We start from the raw sequence: 19,033 nt of genomic DNA, 5'->3' as shown, positions 1-19,033 counted from the left end.
GCTATTTGAAGAGTTTATGATGCATGCAATTCTATGCCATTCTGCTATGTTGTCTTTTATTCACTCATTGCGGGCTCGTTCCTTGACTCAGAGATGGCCAAGGCAGCTTCTTTCGTGGTACTATGTCTTCATAAGCAAGTCGGAAGGCCCGCGGTCTAGTGTCTCCATGGTGGATACAACTGTCCATGCCCCAGTCCCTTCGTCCATTGAGCACCTCTTGCGGAAGTGGGCAATCAAGCTGATTTGGTGGTCAATATTTGATGATTTTCATTGCTAAGTAGAAAGCTACCTGGCCCCCTTCACATCCACGATGGCTTCCGTCTCACTACCCTGAAGCATACCAAATCACTTAGCCACGTCCGTTATTCACGTAATCCACACTCTGTCCATACTGGAAAGACAAATATACAAGGCATTTGACCGGAGTTTGGGCATGACACATATTGTACACTGACGAACACCATTACGGGCCGTTCTCGCGATGCCCTACTTTATCAGACCTCATGCTAGGTAGGCTGGGCTGATGAAGGCCCGGCCCTGACACTTCAAGCGGCTGAAACTTGGCAGTCTTGGAGTTGATCGCCCTGAGCCGCACGTTGCTTCCCGTCTTGTTCTCGTGCTCGTAGGGGTCCCTGCTGCCCGAGCCCCGCCGCGACGAGGTCAGCCTGCTGCGTAGCTTGGAGAACTGGAGGGATGCCGCCGAGTAGACCCCGATCATGGACGGCAGGGATGTTCCTATCAGGGCGACAGTTGGCTCGAGCTGGGTGGGGATCCAGAATGTTCGGCCGTACGAGTTGTACTGGGGGAACATGTACCAAGACGCCTGGTATGTGAACCCTGGAGGGAATGAATGGTCAGACAAACTGAGTCGGCTGGAGTGGACGAATCGCAACAAGTCCAACTTACATGTTGGGTCGTCTACAGAGAAGTTGTTGGATTGGTATATGAAGATGGCGAGTTTATAGGCGGCCACAACGCTTGCTCTGTTTCGGAGGTCAGCTTGATGTCTCCAGGGTCCCCTTGTGAGAACGGATGGATTTGATAGGTAAAGAATTCCAAGCTTACACGGCACCCAGCGCAAATATTATAGCAACTCCGAGACGCTTCTTGAGCGGCATTTGGAGCTTCCAGACGGCATATATAGGAAATATGAGCAATATCACGTCAAAAGCCAGACTGATGCTGTATAGGGCCTCGGTCTGGTAGATGTAAAAGTTGGTACAGCTCGTGAGCCGCAAGATGGGATTCCAACCATCCCGGATCGGTTTGCACGAGAAACCCGGCGTGATTTCGAACACGATGACGTAAGCAGCCTGCAGAACAAGCATTGTGGATATGAAAAGGGAGTAGAATGTGTTTCCTCGGGCGAAGATGCGCCTGTAGAACAGGATGACAGAAACTCTGATGGCGGCTGTCATGGCTGGGTACATCCACGCCGCTACGAAGATTCCCTTGAAGAAGTTGATGAATTCGCCGTAGGTGATGTCACCGATCGGTTTGCCAAGTCCCGAGTGAAGATTGTAGAACGCGGCCATGGCTGTCCAGCCAAGGTAGAGCAGCTGCGAGAATTAGATTTGGTTGACCCGACTGTGACTGAGGTTCTTACCAGGGCTGGGATGATGGCATAATCGTCTGCCCCCATGTTCCTGGACACATATCTTTGGCATAGTCGAGCAATGACAACGATATGTGTCAGAATCCCGAGGACTATCACGGCGGCCGCTATGCCAGTGTCTCTGTGCGTGTCATCAATCTGGGTCGGAGGGGGAATAAGGTCCTCGAAGGGAGTGTCCGTATATCCGTCTGACATGATAGCGGCGGTGCAACGGAATGGGATGAGGGATCAGACTGATCAGAGGAATTCTTTAGAAGAAAGAATACAGTCACTAGTGAAGAAACGACCTTTTCGCGATGTAAGAAATGGAACACCACCCGGGACACAAGAAGAAGTAGTAATAGATGAAGGGCAGACGTTGAACGCCCCGGAAATCCAGGCACGTTCTTGCAAGCTGAATGGCCTTGATGCGGCAAGTCAGTGCATCAGCCGCCGACACCTTACGTGATTTTGCCTGTCCAAGTGGGCGACCACGCTACCACGCGTGGGTTGCACAGCATGGAGTAGGATTCGAAGGAGCTGAAATGTGCCCAAGAACACCACCACCCTCTTCTTCCGAAACAGTGCTCTGCAAATCACACATATCGCGCAGTAGAAAACTAAAATGGAGGGAATGACCGGTGAGCATGCAGTGCAACGAATGTTGTGCTGGGCAGACATTGGCCCGGCGACTTGCAGATGAAATTCGTTAGTGACCAGCCGGACGCGGCCCAAGACTTCAGAGAGGGCATGACATCTAGGTACTTATGCCAATTTGTCTGCGGGTGCGGTGGCAGTGGGGGGGCCAACTGCAGGATGGCACTGTCAGTTGTTGCATTGGGGGCTAGATAGGCATCCGCACCTTTGCACAACACATGGCAAGATTGGGACGGGATCAGCATATTCACTGTCGTTCGTTGGTGGCGAGGTTTGTTGGGAGGCACGGCTGGGCGTTCCCCGCAGTGCCTCACCTGGGCTTTGCTGTCAGCACTACTGTAGTCCATCCGTGGGTGACAGTGTTGTCTACGATGGGAGCTGCACTGTACTCTACATCCACAGCCTTGTGTCACCAACGTGCATGAGTGCATGAACCAAGGTGCCCTTGCAAGGTGGTGGCAGCCATCAAGCGCTCAAATTTCATTTCGCAAACTTGGTGTGAAAAAGGACCGCCTGCACCATGATCCTACGTATATAAATCGCGGGCCGGGGACCGTCATGGAATTAAGAGCTGTGCCGTACACCAGGCTGTACTATATATACAGCATTGAGATAAGAAATCAAGAATCCGGGCTAACAAAGCTCGCCTCGCTGCCGACGGGCATCCTTTACAAATACCGTACATGTACTAGTCACACAATACTGCACAATCCTACACACTGACTACAGTAGCATACTGCAGCAGCTCAGCGTCTTTCACAAACCGATCCAGGCACGCAACCTCGACCGGAATCTGCACCTCCACGCCGGGCGCCCTCCCACCCTCCTCTCCGGTTGGCAGGTCTGTGATCGTGCAAGGGTGGCCCGGTTGGTACATGGCCCGGACGGCAAGCGGCTTGCCGCAGCCAAAGTCGGCCTCGTAGATCCCTCCCCGCCTCCAATCGCTCATGGCCATGCCAAACCTCGGCGCCCTTCCCCCTTTCCACGCCGCCAGCGTCTTGTCCCGCAGCGCAGCGACCGCGCCGGCCCTCTCCCGCGCCGTGTCCTCGGTCGCGCCCATGTGCGCCCGGCGGACGAGAGACGCCAGCGAGGCGAGGCCGCTCCCGCCGGCGACGGCGTCGCGCACGGGGATGAAGGGCGTCAGCACGCCCAGCATGGCGTTGGCCTGGAGCTGGGGCTGCAGCGGCGGGGTGAACCGGGGCCGCAGGTCGACGGCCTGCCCCAGGAAGGTGACCTCGTCCGGCCGCGGGTCGTAGATGGAGAGCCGGGCGCGGGTGTGGGCCTGCCAGAGCAGGGCGGTCACGGCGTCGTACGCGGATACTGCTTGCCCCGGGGTGCTTGCGGCGGCCTTGAGCCTGCCGACGTTGGCGTTGTGGAGGTGCAGGACCACCAGGCGGCACTGGTGGTCAGCCGTGACCGCCGGAGCCGCTGATTCGGGCTCGGGTGGCGGATCGGTGCGCTCCTCTGGTGGGACGAGGCGGCCGTTGAGGCGCTGACGGCCGAGGCAGGCTGGGTCCCATGGAGGTAGCTCCGCGTTTCTCTTGAGGGCTGACGAGTTGCTCGCCCACTGTCTGAGAAATGCCCAGAAACCTGCACCGTCTGTGCAGTAGTGGTGGAATCCGGCAGTCAGTACCAAACCGCCTGGAATCCACGTGGCCTGGACCTTGCACAGTGGCTGGCCATCTGTGATTGATGAGATACCGGCCCTGCTGGCTTTCTCGTGGTCTTCATGCGCATGACTGCCCACGATCGATTCCGGAAAACCGTTTGACTGAAGATCTTGGAGGGAGACTGAGTGGTCGTGTTGCACAACAAAAGGGACCGTGGCTCCCCGGGCCCTGACGATCTTGACCTCGCCAGCCTCTTTCTCGAACACGCCCGTCAGGGTGCGGCACTGGCTCAGAGTGATTCCCAGAGCCTTGATGAGCCTCTCCGTGGTTTTGCCTGGGTCGTCGTTCTTGTTGGTCTTGAAGACAAGCATTTGCCGTAGAAACACCGGCGGCACTGTGTACTCCAGATCGGCAAGCTTCCAGGTTTCCACCTGTGGATCTTCCTGCCAGCCGAGCGGTTGCACATGATGCACCTCGGCCTGTTCAGGCGGGAGGACAGATGCACGGTACCTGCGGTGCAGAACCCGTGACGCGGTTGGTAGCATTGTAAGAAATGTGCGCCGAGAACGCCAAGTGGTAGTAATTGCGGTGCCGACCATCGCAGCGGTGCTTTGGTAGTATTTCCTTTTCGATGCATCTGTTCAGATCCACAGCCCGCGGGCGCGCGAGGCTGTGATATTTATGCTACTCAGTTCAAGATAAGACGGACATCATTCAGACGAAGGTATTGGTTATATCGAAAGGAGCCGTATCCCAGTTGAATCTAAGTCCTGGTATAAGTTAGCAGCGACGTCTGCGCCATCATCGTCGACATCTGGAAGCCTTGGGGGCGGATGATGCTGGCTGAGAGTGCCGCCCTCCAGTCTAATCACTTGTCGTGCTAGCATACTTGTGGTCTTATCTCAAATGCTGATTATTTCCACACTGGCAAGCACTGAAAATAGGCAGATAACTCATGGATGGTGTCGGGCATCTGCAATGGAACCGTGATTCAGCCGTACTCTCCCTGCATATAGTTGCATGCGTATTTCAAATCTGCTAAGGGATACTGCATCTACATCTTTGGTACAGCCCAAAATTAGTCCATGCCGGGGTTGCTGCGCTGCATTTCCATGTATCAGGTTCTCAGGTGGGGGCGGAACAAGTACATGAACATACAAGGGGGTTCAGGTTCCAAAATGAGACATGTTCTTCTAATTGACTCATTCTGTCTGCTGTCATATGCACGGGCTTTGGAATGTTGGGTCACATTTCTAAGGTTGCACAATACGTAGCTGAAGGGTAAGCAACGGGTCCGGCTGCCTGGAGAGATGCCGACAAGTTGCGAGAACAGAAGGCCACCCCCAGAACTCTGGTTCTGCTAGGTCTGCTGGAAGTAAGTCGAAGTTTTGGCTGCCCATCAATGGTCACGCTCTTGTCTGTTCGATTGTGGAATCTTGTGCTCTTCAACCGCCAAGGAGAAAACATCATCATCTAACCCTGAACACCCAAGAACACGAATAAGTCTATCTGCTCTCACATATTCTTATTCCCAAGGCCACTGAAATGGGCCTAAAAGGTAGGAAACATCGCAATTTGATAGGGCAGCTGGAAAGATCTCACTAATACCATCCCAGGTGCTCAGCATGACGTGGACAGCAACGCCACGGGGCCAACCCCTAGCGACGAAGACAAACTGTCTAGCCAGGGGACCGCGCCGGGAGGTAAATCGAATGATGTCGTTCCTGGCCCGCCCAATGGTGGCATGAAAGCATGGCTTCAGGTACTGGGCAGTTGGTTTCTGGTGTTCAACACGATGGGTGTGTGCCATTATCCCATCTTTTCCCTCGCCCATGACTAATGTAGGCATTATTAGGCACGATTGTGACCTTTGGTCTCTATCAAGCTTATTATGAGCGTGGGGCTATTTTCACACAGTCCTCCGCCAATATCTCATGGATAGGCTCCATCCAGTCCTTCATTTTCTTCGCCTTGGGGGCTCTCACCGGGCCCGTCTACGACCGTGGCCATCTACGACTGCTTCTAGTGGTCGGCTCATTTTTCATCGTGTTTGGACACATGATGCTGTCGCTCTGCCAAGAGTACTGGCAGATCGTCCTAGCCCAAGGCTTCGTTGTCGGCGCCGGCGGCGGTTGCCTCTTCGTCCCGGCTCTGGCGGTCGTCCAGCCGTACTTCAGCACCCGTCTCGGCATGGCCCTAGGTATCATAGGCACAGGCAGCTCGATTGGGTGTATTATTTACGCCGTCATGTTCATCAACCTGATCGATCGCGTCGGTTTTGCATGGACAGTACGCGCCCTCGGCTTCCTGTCACTCGGCACGCTTTGCATCCCCATCATCGTCATGCAAATGCGCGGCAAGCCTCCGGCCGCTCGCAAACTGCTGGACATCTCTGCATTCACCGACCGCACATTCCTACTCTCCATCCTCGGGTGCTTCCTTGGATACGGTGGCTGTCAGGTCTCCTTCTTCTACATCGCCTATTACGGAGAGGTCAAAGGCTGGCTGGCAGGGAACCTAGCCCTCTACCTCCTGCCTATTATCAACGCAGGCTCGATTATCGGGCGCGTGCTCCCGAACGTCCTGGCCATTAAAATTGGCCCCGTGAATGTCATTATACCTGGTTCGTATGCTTCCATACCTAGTCGACCAACAATGGCCCCTCCCCGGTTCTTTTCTCCTCCGCGCCTCTTCTCTCACACTTTCCCCCTCTGCAACTTCCAGATATGTCATACAAATTTGTGCATGCTTGGTTTACTAACAGGGTCCTCTCAAAAGGCTCGGTTCTCATAGCAGCCGTGCTGCTTTGTAATCTTGCCGTTACAAATGCAGCAGGCATTGTCTGCGTCGCCATCTTTTTGGGGATTCTCTCTGGCACATTCATATCACTTCCACCCCTGCTGTTCATGGCGTACACTAAAGACAAGACAAAACTGGGCGCTCGTATGGGCATGGCGTACGCAGTCATTGGCCTGAGTGTGCTACCTGGTGGCCCCGGCGCAGGCGGCGTCCTACAGCATGACGGGGACTCGCTTGACTGGACGGCGGCATGGACATATGCCGCTGCTCTGCTGCTGTCTGCCTGCTTGGTATTTTGCGTGCTTCGTTTCACACTTGCCGGCTTCAAGCTCAGGGCCAAGGCCTAGCGATTTGAGGAAGTAGACCCTGTCGAAACTTTCGAGACCTTGGAGACTGGGAGGCCCGATACCCATATTTGTTGGTGATGGTGACACATATCTAGATCATGCGGCCGGAGGGGGGGTGCGTGGCGCGAATTGTTCTGAGGGCATGGATTAGCGTTGACTCGGAAAATTCTTAATATTGCCCCAAGTGATTAATTGTTCTGCCTGTGATTCGCAACAAGCGTGATTCGGTCCTCTGTAGAAGGGCCTACTGGATGAGCTTCTGTACACAAACTAGTCCTAGTCCACTCCACCTTCACAAGCAATCCACTCGCTCCGGGAACAGTAGGTTCAGTGCGCAGGGCCAGCGTTACCAAGGACCTTGTCCCACGTCGCAAGAGTGAAATTCCACGCCTTCTCTGTCCATCCGCGGCTCTGATAGTCCTTCAGCACATCGTTGTCCGGGACGACTTCGCAGTGCCTATCCACCCTCCAGGAACCAGGCTTGAACCTGTCACTTGTGAGGTGATAAGCATGCCTTTCGCCAGACTCCTTGATGTTCATGCCGAAGTAGCGAATAACCCAGCCAGAGACCACTTGTACGAACGAAATGAACGCCCATTGGAGGAGTCCGACCTTCTCCCTGGATGGCAAGTGCTCCTTCGTACGAGGGGTGTTGGTGTTGACGAAGCCCGGAGTAGCATGCAGGAAGACAATGTGTCCCTGCGGAGATTGCGCCGCAAGGTAGTCAAACGACAGGCTTGTCAGAAGGGTGGTGTGGTTGACAACCGCGCGGATTCCCCAGTTCTTGTCAAGATTCAGATCATCTTCGTCAATCTTGGTCTCCTTGGTGCCATTGAGGATGGACAGAACATGCGCAGGATGGTCTTGACACTGGTTTAGCAGCGGCAGTAAGTTCGAGACCATTCTCAGGCGTGAGTAGTATGAGACTGCAAAGCATGTCTCGAGCCCTTCCTCAGTATCTGGAGGGCTTGCGTATTAGTACGAAGAGCTTATTGGGAATCGGCCTCAGTTCATACATTTTGCTCCAGCGAAGGGCATGCCGCCGGGGCTCATGCAGAGTATGTCGACCTTCGGCTCGGCTGAGAGGATTTGGTTGCATGCTTTATCAATATCCGAGATCAGGGATACCTGTGCCTCGACGTAGACAAACTTGCTGTTCGAAGAAGACGCTCTTAGCTGTTCAAGCCAGGGAGCATGGCGCTGCTTGTTCCTCCCCAGGATGTAGAAAGTGGAGGAGTGCAGCATGGTGGCCAATCGCTCAAGGGTGGCCCGGCCGATGCCTGCAGTAGCGCCCGCAAAGACACACACGAGCCCGCTGTGTTGCTCGTGTGTGTAGGCAACGTTGCTTTCTGTGATTTCCGTAGCGCCAACCATTTTGAACTCGAAGACGAAACTGCAAGGGTTATTGCAAGGAACGCAGATGAAGAGATGCAGAGGTGATGATGAGAATCGAGCAGATGAGCAGGGAGAAGGTTTGTCGATGCGGCTCGTCGCAGGGGCGGGCGGGAAATCGATACGTATAAATGCTTGAATTATGAGGCAGGCTCTCAGCTGAAGTCCTGGTCGTTACCAACAGGTCGATGTGTCACACTGCTTCCTTTATGTAATGCTGCCTGCCCCTCCTTTTGTGCAACATGAAAGTTGCAGCTGCTGCACGGTCAGCCCAATGAGCTAGATTGGCAAGGGAACAGAAGTACCCAGGTACGTACCTACGTAGGTACTACGGTACATAGTGCGACACAATCCTCGCAGCCTGCTGCTCTCGATCTCGTCGCTGAGGGACGTACTACGTGAGGCGTACTACGAGAAACCCTCACACATCCAAACACTCGTCCGAAAATTGGGCCAAGCCGTTAGCGATTAAAAGCATCTTTCATTGTCAACATCTACAACGGACCTGTCGCAGGCTTTACCGAGTGCTTCAGCTACTTTTCGCTTGCAGTCCAAATATGCTCAACCCAGAAAGCGTCCCCCAGCTACTCACAGCGGAATACTATATGACCTTGTACAATCGTTTCCCACAAAATGGATAAGGCAGCTTGGCAGCTTAGGCAACACATCGTATTGACTTGGTTGACATACAGAGTTCAAAGGTTATCTTATCACGAATGGCAAACCCGGCACTCTGCAGTCTTGAAGCCGCCATGGAAGGCACCATGCTGCTAAATTGCCTGATGGAGATGGACACTGACGATCCAAATAACGCTGCTGCCCCATACTGTGGTATATACCTTCCATTCTAAGTTCGTATTCAAATCTTTTTGCCCTCACTAAGGAGCCCGAACTGCTCATGATCCAAGCAGCACAGTGCTGAACTCGATGGTAGTATTGCTAGAGTTGCTGCTTTGGGTAGACAGGGGCCATAAAAGAAAGTTTGCCTTCGAATACTGTTTCGCGAGTTTATATTCACCCACATATAGGTACTTAACATAAGACAGGATCGGGTGCTTGGTCTGCAGCGCCATACAGTTGGTGCTGGAATTGAGATCATGTCTCCTCACATCGATCGCTGTTTCTATATTTGATGTCGTATATAAACTTCAATGTTGACTCTCACTCACATGGTGTGATTGATCGGCACGCAGATCCACAGAGCAACGTGTAGGACCAATGACAGGCATCAGATCTTGCTCGTTCAAGACGCGTAATGAACAATTATTGATCCAAATTGCAGTATTATTCATTGTACAGCCGTATTGAACCTCCAACATGTTGGGAGAAACAAGGTGCCTCAACATTGCATAATAAAGATAACCTGCTATATTCACTGGATCACTTCTACAGATTTCCCAAGGGGTGGGACGGCACCCTGGAGCCCTCGACGGCTAGACCAGAGCCGCAGAACCAAAAGGTCAGGATTTCCCAGAACGTTTTTGAGAACCATTGCATTCCTCTTTAGTTTTGCCGTCACACGGATTTGTCCTCTATTGGTTCTCAAATGCTCTATTGTTTGGCATAAGGGTTTGAGGCCATAGTAAGTTAGCGAGGCTCGACTGTTACGGTGCTGCTAAGAAGCCATAGCATTAACTTGTTGTTGCGCAAAGAAAGGAAAACTAGAAGTCTACAAGCCGCAGGCGAAGCTGCGGCGTTTATAAGGCGGGCCACTGTAGTGGATACCGTGACATCGACATCTGGAGTGGTACGGTAGTATTCAAACATTTCTACGGAGTGCTACGGAAACTTAGTGCATATAACGTTACTTGTGGCTGGTAAAGACTATCTGTTTAAAAAATGGGGCTCTCTAACTTATCCTTGATTGCATTTTTTCTTCCTCCGAGAGGTGTTTGTGAGAAGTCAATCTAGGCCCACTGACCATCGTCAAACACACCCTTCCCAGGCATGTGTGTACCAGCCAAGGAAGGCGAGCAGCAAGCTCTCTAGGCGAGACATGGCCAAATTATATCTGGTACAAGTAATCAGAATGTTATAACGGGCCTGGAGCCGCTAGGGGGATTTAAAAGCAACCTACGATGCCTCACGCCGCCGCAAGGAGCATTGTCTCAGGCCTGTCACACCGGGGCATCTTTAGAATTCCCACGCAACCCTCGCCTTGACAACCGTTGGCTGGCGCCCTGTGGGGCGGCATTTTGTGCTGTCTGGGTTGTCATGCCACGAGCATCGCCGCGGAATTGGGCCTGACCACCTGCATGTGAGACACCCACCCGCTTATTTTGCTTCCTGGGGACTCCCTCCTCCAGACAGCGCCTGGCGTGGGCATACCATGGCCAGCCACTGTGGCAACCGTTGATTACTTCTCCCGAGACTCATAGGAAATGTGTGCACAACGGGTTTGACCGGAACAAGTCTCAGTGGCGAGCAAAAAAAGCAAGCTTGTCCGCAGGACGGTCGGGTCGAAAAAGCAAACCCGCCTTGGAGCTTCCGCTTGCGGCCTCGCAAATTGATACCCCGGATCCAGCACCCGGTTTGAGGGAACACGTTGTTTGTCCTCCTCGCCTTGGCCGGATCGTCATCATGCTCAGATACCATCTCCTCCAACGCCGAGGAGGCGACAAATCACGGAGTGCCATCTGGTGAAAGATAGAATGGTTTACAAATTCGATTGATTTCAACCGCGAAAGGCGGCACTACACCTTAGGCGTGACTGCAGTACAACAAAAATCAATATTGCCTTTTCCCCATTACGCTCAACTCCGGCAGCTATCCGCGATATGCTCCGCGTCACTGCCCTGCGCCGGCCCAGAAACAAGATGCGAAGGCCCCCCAGCCGAGCCCATACAAGAACACCTGCCAAGGTATCCAAACAGCGCGTGCGTGCATGCACATAAACAGAAACACCGCCCCCTCCGGCTTCTCTCCAAACGACAGTGGCCACGTATTGTGCATAGTAAATAGGCGAGGGGCTTCTGCCACGTAAAATGTACAGAAGAAAAAGGAAACCGACGTGCGCCTGCGCCGCAGGGCAGTCATCAGCCCCATGAGCCCCACTCAGTGGCCCGTCCCCCGGCTGGCGACATGAGTTTTGGGCCAGCGGGCCGTCCGTGGCCAGTCGATCTTCTTCTGGCCGGGAGCGCCGCTGCCGAAGCGCTTGGCCTGGTCGGCACGGAACGCCTCAGATACTAAGAGGGGCTCCTCCATGGGCATTAGCTGCGCGTGCGATGAGTACGGCAGGACCTTGGGCTTGCGGGGCGCAGCCTCCTTCTTGGGCGTGAGCGCGGCGATCTTCTTGCGCTGCTCAATGCAGATCTCGTTTAGCTCCTTCATGTCGGACGTGATCTGCGCCTTGATGAAGGCTAGGTCCGTGGTGGAGGCGTCCTCCTCCTTCAGGGTCTGCATTACTGGTATACGCGGGGTATACTGAATGTGATCGAGTTGTGGCGGGTTCTCTGGGGTGATGGATTCGTCGAGGAGGGCCTCGCTGCCCTTGGCGAGAAGTTGCTGGATGTCGATGGATTGGCCTGGTGGGATAGGTGTGTGGTGAGATGGGGTGATGCAGGGCATGTCAACTTCCTTGCGAAGGACGTGATCTATGTCGACGGCACTGAAGAAAGCGCACGACTGCGGGAGGTCGTCGATGCCGATCTGCTGGGCAAACATGCATCGTGTCCAGAGGTTGGCGACCTGCAGCGCCATGGCGGCCCGATAATTGTCCTCGCTCTTGACCAGGTAGCGGATCTCGTCGTGTACCGAGATGGAAAGACGCGCATCTATGTTGAAGCGCCGGGCCAGATAGTCCATGGAAACGATCAGGAGGTGGAGGTAGTCAACGCCTGAGCTCTGGATGGCCCAGTTGATGCGGCTGGTCAGGAAGCCGCCCTTGCTGACGTAACTGCTCATCAGTGCCTCCGTGATTCCGGCGCCGAGAACAGGTGTGCGCGGACGTCGCTGCTCAGCAAACTCTTCGAGCTTGTTGAAAACAAAAGACTCGGTGCCACCTCGCCAGAATTTGCCCTTGCAGAGGGACTTCCGTTCCGACTGTGCCCCTTTCGTGGAATTGTACAGCTTGATTGCGATGTTGTAGGTCTCACGCTCGGAGAGAGTGGGATTGAATTGTCGGAGCAACTGGGCGGCAAACTTGAGGCCTGCGCCATAGATCCGCCCATAGTTGAAGACTTTTGCATGATTTCTTGAGATTCCGAGAATCGAAGCCGTCCGGGAATGGAGGTCGGTCCCTGCGGCCTTCGAGCCTTCTAGCGTCATGAAACCGATTGCGTTGCCGCCGTGGAGTTGGAATATGGCATCGCCGAGTAGGCTTGCAATCCAGAGTTCCTCAGAGTCCACGTCGGCTCCCACGAAGCTGTAGCCTGGTGGCGCCTTGACCATTGCCTTCAGCTCCGAGCCCACCCTGGTCTTCTTGGCATTGCTCGCTGTCAGCCACGTGTTTTCGACAGCTCTTCTCGTGATGGTGCCCATCGGTATCACCTGCGGGAGGATGTAGCCCTGAGCAGACCCCCCTGCATCTTGTCCCTTGGCCACGCGCAGTTCCTTTTCGTAAACAACCAGCTGCGACCTGATCCTTTCGCGGGCGCTTATCCAGTATGAACAAGACGCATTCATCTCCAGTGCCTCCTTTGCATAAGCATATTCAGATGTCAAGACCCCGCCTTCGAAATGACCCAAATAACTTTTCGCCATCGGGTTGGCGCATCGAGCCGTCGGGCCATCTTTGTGTGGAACCTTGAAGTAAGCTCCACTGAAGTCGTCTCTCAACAAAGGAATCGTCTTCTCGTCCGTCATATCGCATAGCTTCATTGATTTCTTGACATATTCTTCTTTCTGCTCCCGGGGGACACGAAAAGTCCACCCGTGTTCGTCTGACCAGAATAACGGGTTTCCTTCCCAGGACAGCCTCAGAAGCAGAGGTGCTATCCTCGTCCGCACCGATATGTTCATAGGGGCATCTTTTGTGGGAAATAGATCCTTGTACCATTTGGGCATGCCAGGCATTTTCTGGTTCTTAGCCGGCCTTGGTGGGTCGCCCTTCTTTTTGCCTTTGGCCCACCTGATCTCCTGCCCCGACCAATCCAGTTGTTTCAGCCAGGGGTCGTTGCTCCATTTTGCCTCGTCGTCCTTGACCTCCAAAGCCTTCTCAGCCAGGGATATGAGACGCTCTTGGACGCCGATTGACAGTTCTTGATATGTTGCCTCGGCGTTAGCGATGTAGGAATCCCAGGAGGTATCTACTGGTAGAATGACAGAGGACAAATGCCGTAATGCGGCGAAGCTGACTGGATGGGGGCATGTCTTGAGGAAGTTGGTGAAGACGATTGAGAAGACGCGGTGTGTGATGGCAACGTCGGCCGCGCAGTAGTTCAAGAGGTCGTCCAGCTTTTCCAGGACTTTCTGCCGATCCAGCCCGCTAAAGTCGTCTCGTGCGGACTTGTCCATAGAGACGTTGAGGTGAAACTTGGCCACATCCCGCAGGGAATTGATAGAGCTCCTCCCGACCCACAGCTCTTCTTCGTCCATCAAGGTGTCCAGGCTGAAGTTTCCCTCGGCTCGAGCGACGCGCTCTTTCTCGCGGTTCTTTTGAGCCTTCATCCAGGTCGGTCGTTGTTGCGAGCACATGCCATTCACTGCTACATGCAGCGACATGGTGTCCAGAAAGCAGTTCTTCGTCTGCTTGATGTCGTACTCCTCGAGGATCCTGGCCCTGTCGTATCCGATATTATGCCCGACAACGATCCGCTCCTTGGTGGGATTGCCCAAGGGCACAAGCTGGGTCTTAACGTCGGTCTCACCCAGTAGCCACGGCGAAAGCCACACATACCAGGCAGTTGGACTGGCAGCGCAGGCCATGACAGCGAAGGGGTTCTCCTGCCACATGACCTCGACGTCAAATGACAGCATAGTCTCGTCCGGCGCTTCCACCTGCTCCGCGATCTCTGGCCCCGTCCCATCTTTGCAGTAATATTTTGTCCATCCGCTCCGGTGTACCCATTCCCTGGGCTGTTGGGGCGTATTTGACCTTGCGAACTGCTTTGCGTGTGACAGGAAGGGCTCCGCGGCATCCGTGCCGAGTCTAAAGAAATGTTCATCCAGCGTCCCCGTGTCTGGGGCTTGTAATCTTGGAAGGGTGAACGCGATAGGATCGGTCGGGTCGGTAGTCTTGCCTAGGAGGTCGTGACGTCGCAGGTGATCCTGGGAGAGCTTGACGAGGGACTCTGGGGGAGGCTCGGATCCTTTGGGAAAGACTTGTGGGTAGAGGTGCTCGCTCAGCTGCTGAACCCCTATTGCGTTTTGGCGAGCGGTCGAGGGGACTAGGGCCGCATCAAGTCAGTCTTCTGGCAATACTGGCATGCATCAAGTCCGGAAGGTGGGTGCATCCTTACTGGCAAGCGTGCTATTCGGCGTCTTCCTATCGTGTTCTGCCGTGGCAGTGGCAGACTGCCAGCGAACTTGTGCTGTCCATCTCCGATGCGCCCGATGCCTCGCAAGCCGGACGAAACTCGCAGTGGGACAGGCACTTCGGAGGGGGCTCCTGAGGGGGCTGATCATTCTATCGCATCCAGTTCTGCATTTGTCCGCTGCGCTGCCGCCTGTGTCGAGAGTTGGATTTCGCTGGCGCAACGGTTCGTGGGTGGGGTCGAGGTGTTAGATGGTGTCGCAAAGGGTCGAGTGCTAAGGTTGGAAGGGTCCCCTGGATCATAGATTGGACGGCCGCACTAAGGACGATATCATGGCTGGGCGCAGTCCCTGATGGCACGGCATCTCACTCCATGGCCTTGAGCGACGTGGGCGAGAGGTGGGTGATTCCGGATGAAGGTGCTTCTTTGCTGGTCGGTAGCGTGTTAGGGGTATTAGCCTCGCGTCTTGAATGCGCGCGTTGGAGTATCTCTTGGTTTGCACGGGAAGCCTGGGAGGTGCGACTGGCTTTGTGGCATGGACATGGGCGTGGTGTGGTGGTGGCACAGAGAAGAAAAATTGCGACGGGTTACTCCATTGAGAGCTCCCCACCCCCAAAAAAAAAACCAAGTGACAGACCGGGGTTTGTCGATTAGACTGTGAAATGGGATTCGACCCCTGTCGTTCCATAAGCAGTACCCCTGCCCCTCTTCAAGGGCAGCCCAGCAGCCAGTCAACGGATCAATGACCAGTCAGTCTGTGTTGTCTGTCAGCGAGCCAGTCATGTGTGGTGAGTTCACGGACCGTCATCCAGCTCTGGGACCAATGCTGCTGTGGCTCTGCAGGGCATGGCACCGACGTCTTTGTCTGGGCGAACGTGGACAATTAGGCCAACAAGTGGTATCACACGCATGGTGCTCGGTGGTTGTGGGCGTGAAGGGGGTGTTTGATTGTCTGCATCAATTCCCACCCAGGCGCAAGTTTGCGGTTCAGGAAACGCATGGAGCATGCGATTGGGGGGCAAGGAGCCATGGCGAAATGCTCTGTGCCCAGTAAACCGGTCTGCTCGGAGCTGCTCAAGGCAGTCAGGTCGGCGCATTGTTGCCCTGTAGAATTGACATGTCACTTGCCTGGTTTCATTCCCGTATGGGCTGCAGTCTACGGCATACAGCAGCGCGGGATCATGGGTCATCCGAGCAAGCGCGCAAGCGAGCCTCGCTGGTGGTGACCTCGTCTCTCTCCGAGAGCCTGTCCTCCCCGACGTCCAGACCAGCTCATACATGCGTGTGCTCTCTGCTTCGTGTGCCAGGTGGTCTTATATGTACATGTATCCACAGTCTAGACCGCATACATATCGACGTATCCAGTCTATACGCACTCTACCTAGGTATGCGTGCATGTCGGGGCCAATCCCGTCCCGTCCCACCAAACTCCAACCTCCCGATCCCGTTCCTCCCGCAGAAGCGTCTTGTCCTTTCCCAGCCTGTTGGTGTATGCCCCTCTCCCCCTTGTTGCCCTTGTGCGCACCTCCAGCCTTGGGAGGTCGTGGCCCCGTAACCCTGTGCCGCACCTGCACATTATATCCGTAGTACTTTAATCTGGGCAACTCCAGCTTGGTTGCGTCTCCTGCCCGCGCCTACCTATTTTCTTTCAGCCCACCACCCCTGGCTCGCTGACCTTTTTGCTGTTCTTGTGCTCCCCCCCGGGGTGTTGAGGACCACTCTACAAACCCTGCGTCCACCACACGTACTCTAGCTTTGTTGTACTGCTGAGTTGCTTATTCCGTCCTGTATTATCTCTGGGCCTCCGTGCCAGAGACCACACCACGTCTGAGCGGTGAGAAGATACTGGATCACTTTTCTAATCTCACTCAAATACAGCCCAGCCGCCTGGTCCAGGCCTCACTTCCTTCTCCTGAGTCCTGCATCCTGCGTTCTGAGTCCCATGTTCTGAGTTCTGAGGGTGCTGTCCAAACAAGGTCCAGACGCCAGCCAACCTTTGCCGCCGTCGAAAGCCTCTCACCCACTGAGTGGTCCTCACGTTGCCCCATAAGAACCTTGGAAACCTGCCTCACCCGCCCACCGTCAGCCTCCTGTTCTCCTGATTGCCTGCTCCCCTGTGACACCGTTGAGATATGCGATGCTCCTCCGGCCCGGACTGTATTTCGCAGCACCAGAGGCGACATCGGCAACGCCAGTGATATCGACAAGGGCATCCTTGGTGGCCTATTGAATGCTGTGGCAGGGCGAGGCGAGGCGACTTCGGTTGGAAGAAAAACGTCCCCAAAGCTCCCGATTGCGACAGTATCCTACTCATTCACAACCATGACCAACTGGTCTCCGTTCTTATCGGACGAAATGGACGCTTGGATTTCTGGTTAGGACACTCTTTACCTTCATCCTCACATCTCCGTCTGCCAGTTTTTCTCCTCCCAGCCCAGCTTAACCCCGTTCAATCCAGCGGAATCTGAGCTCAGCCCAGTCCAGCGAGCACCTTCCCACCGAATCGAATCCAATTTCCCCAGCTGCCTTCGTTATTTCTCGCTGCCTTCTCTTGCCTCAAAGCACCCCACCGTTTAATCGCCTCCTGACCTTCTTCCTATCTCGGATTTTAGGACCTTGGCCGGACCAGCAGCAACAGACGCAACCACTCCCATCACATCCCGCTCTGCAGTCCAGCCATCCCTCGACGCCCTCGCTGGCGCCCTTCTTACCGCCTCTCCTCAACTCCCTCACTTCCTTCCACTCTTCCCTGGGCTCGCCGAGGCCGAGTTTCGGCTTCCACTCGTCTCTGGGGCAGCCTGCACCTGCAATCTCGCCCACACACGCACCTGCCTTTGGTCTCGCTGGCCAGTCGCCGTTTACAGCTCCAGCATTGTCGACGTCATCCCAACTAGCCCGCCGCCGTCGCCGTGACGGACCATCGCTGGCCCTGTCACAACACCCCAGCACGGGCCCCTACCGCCCGACTCGCCCTACCGACAACGTCCCGACTGCAACCGCAACAACAACAACAACAACAACAGATTCAATAGCGACAACATCAGCCTCTCGCTTAAACGCTAGTCAACAGCAAAGTCACCTTTCCCCTCTCTCCCATCCCGCCGCCAATCTTGGCCCCCAAACCCTTCACCACCCTCTCGCCCCGCCGTTCCACGACTTCCCCAACGACGACTTTCGGCAGGCCCGCCAGCGCGAACCGAACAGCGACGACGTTCTCGAGGCTCTCGCCACCGGCGACTTTTCTTCGCCTTCCTTGCCACCGTACAGCCCACAAAACCCACCACAACATCAGCCTCAGCACGATCCGATCTTCAATCACTCGGCCCATCGACAGCGACCTCACTCTTACTATCCGCCAGCCCATCGATTGCCCGATCCCGAGACTGGACTGTTTAAGGTGGAGGACGAGGGGGACGGTGACCACGACCTGGACGACAAGAGAACCGTCGATTCACTGCATTCCGAGATGCCTGCCACTAGAAAGCGCAATCGCGCAGCAGCAGCTTCGCCCGAAGAGCATGAGGTCGGCCCGTCTGCACCCAAGCGGCCCCGTACAGCTGTTGCGCGCAGGGCCGCTACACCTGGGCGTTCGAGGAACACTCCGCGACCTGCAGCCTCCAGAAACTATACGCCCATACCAGCGGCTGTTGCAATAGAGTCAGATGACAACGACCTCGACAGCCTCTTCGATGGAGACGGTGACTCGGGTGGGGTTGAGCTCTACGACTTGACCAAGTCCGACGATGGGGTGCCTAAAGACCTCTTCCAGCCCGTCAAGGACAGCAGTATCAAGCTCTCCACGTTTGAGTGTGTCATTTGCATGGACGCGGCCACCAACCTCACAGTAACATGTTGTGGTATGTCCATCCGAGCTTGTCTGCCACACTGCCTGTCTGTATACATTTTTCCGACTGACAATCACTGCAGGCCACATGTTCTGCGCCCAATGCCTCCACCAGGCCATGCATACCGAACTTACTAAGAAGGTCTGCCCGATGTGCCGCCAGCGCTTGGACAAGCCGACTCCGAAATCGAAGCCTCCGGCGAAGGCCTTTTTCCACCTTGAGTTGAAGCTCAGACCCTCCAAGAAAAATGGAAAACAACCCGCTCGTCGTTGACCCACTCATTGCCACAACGGTTGAGGCTGTCGCAGGGAGAGTCGAGTGGTGGCCATAACGGTGCTTGACGTGTCAAGGGACAACCAGCTCTAGGAGCAGGATG

General features: G+C 54.9%; 6 protein-coding genes across 6 annotated transcripts; 2 read left to right on the top strand and 4 right to left on the bottom strand.

The window, feature by feature from the left end:
- Window positions 1–463: 463 nt before the first annotated feature.
- INS49_007105 (uncharacterized protein) lies at window positions 464–1,810 on the bottom strand (the record flags this gene model as incomplete). The annotated part of the gene is made up of 4 exons (XM_043167870.1): window positions 464–837; window positions 907–983; window positions 1,066–1,559; window positions 1,607–1,810. The coding sequence occupies 4 exons, from the start codon at window positions 1,808–1,810 to the stop codon at window positions 464–466; spliced, it is 1,149 nt and encodes a 382-aa protein (XP_043029014.1).
- A 1,153-nt stretch (window positions 1,811–2,963) lies between these two features.
- Window positions 2,964–4,406, bottom strand: INS49_007104 (uncharacterized protein; the record flags this gene model as incomplete). Its single annotated transcript, XM_043167869.1, has 1 exon — window positions 2,964–4,406. One exon carries the CDS (start codon window positions 4,404–4,406, stop codon window positions 2,964–2,966), a length of 1,443 nt encoding a protein of 480 aa, XP_043029013.1.
- A 1,000-nt stretch (window positions 4,407–5,406) lies between these two features.
- Window positions 5,407–7,007, top strand: INS49_007103 (uncharacterized protein; the record flags this gene model as incomplete). The annotated part of the gene is made up of 4 exons (XM_043167868.1): window positions 5,407–5,419; window positions 5,478–5,660; window positions 5,717–6,484; window positions 6,640–7,007. The coding sequence occupies 4 exons, from the start codon at window positions 5,407–5,409 to the stop codon at window positions 7,005–7,007; spliced, it is 1,332 nt and encodes a 443-aa protein (XP_043029012.1).
- Window positions 7,008–7,334: 327 nt separating this feature from the next.
- Window positions 7,335–8,381, bottom strand: INS49_007102 (uncharacterized protein; the record flags this gene model as incomplete). The annotated part of the gene is made up of 2 exons (XM_043167867.1): window positions 7,335–7,966; window positions 8,024–8,381. 2 exons carry the CDS (start codon window positions 8,379–8,381, stop codon window positions 7,335–7,337), a joined length of 990 nt encoding a protein of 329 aa, XP_043029011.1.
- A 3,072-nt stretch (window positions 8,382–11,453) lies between these two features.
- On the bottom strand, window positions 11,454–14,963 carry INS49_007101 (uncharacterized protein; the record flags this gene model as incomplete). Its single annotated transcript, XM_043167866.1, has 2 exons — window positions 11,454–14,725; window positions 14,798–14,963. 2 exons carry the CDS (start codon window positions 14,961–14,963, stop codon window positions 11,454–11,456), a joined length of 3,438 nt encoding a protein of 1,145 aa, XP_043029010.1.
- Window positions 14,964–17,134: 2,171 nt separating this feature from the next.
- Window positions 17,135–18,930, top strand: INS49_007100 (uncharacterized protein; the record flags this gene model as incomplete). The annotated part of the gene is made up of 3 exons (XM_043167865.1): window positions 17,135–17,186; window positions 17,425–18,669; window positions 18,740–18,930. 3 exons carry the CDS (start codon window positions 17,135–17,137, stop codon window positions 18,928–18,930), a joined length of 1,488 nt encoding a protein of 495 aa, XP_043029009.1.
- Between the last annotated feature and the right edge of the window lie 103 nt (window positions 18,931–19,033).

The sequence above is a fragment of the Diaporthe citri genome, assembly GCF_014595645.1.
Source record: "Diaporthe citri strain NFHF-8-4 chromosome Unknown scaffold_2, whole genome shotgun sequence".
NCBI classification, from domain to species: Eukaryota; Fungi; Ascomycota; class Sordariomycetes; order Diaporthales; family Diaporthaceae; genus Diaporthe; species Diaporthe citri.
The sequence above is the reverse complement of the archived record's forward strand: the minus strand, read 5'-3'. Positions and strand labels throughout refer to the sequence as shown.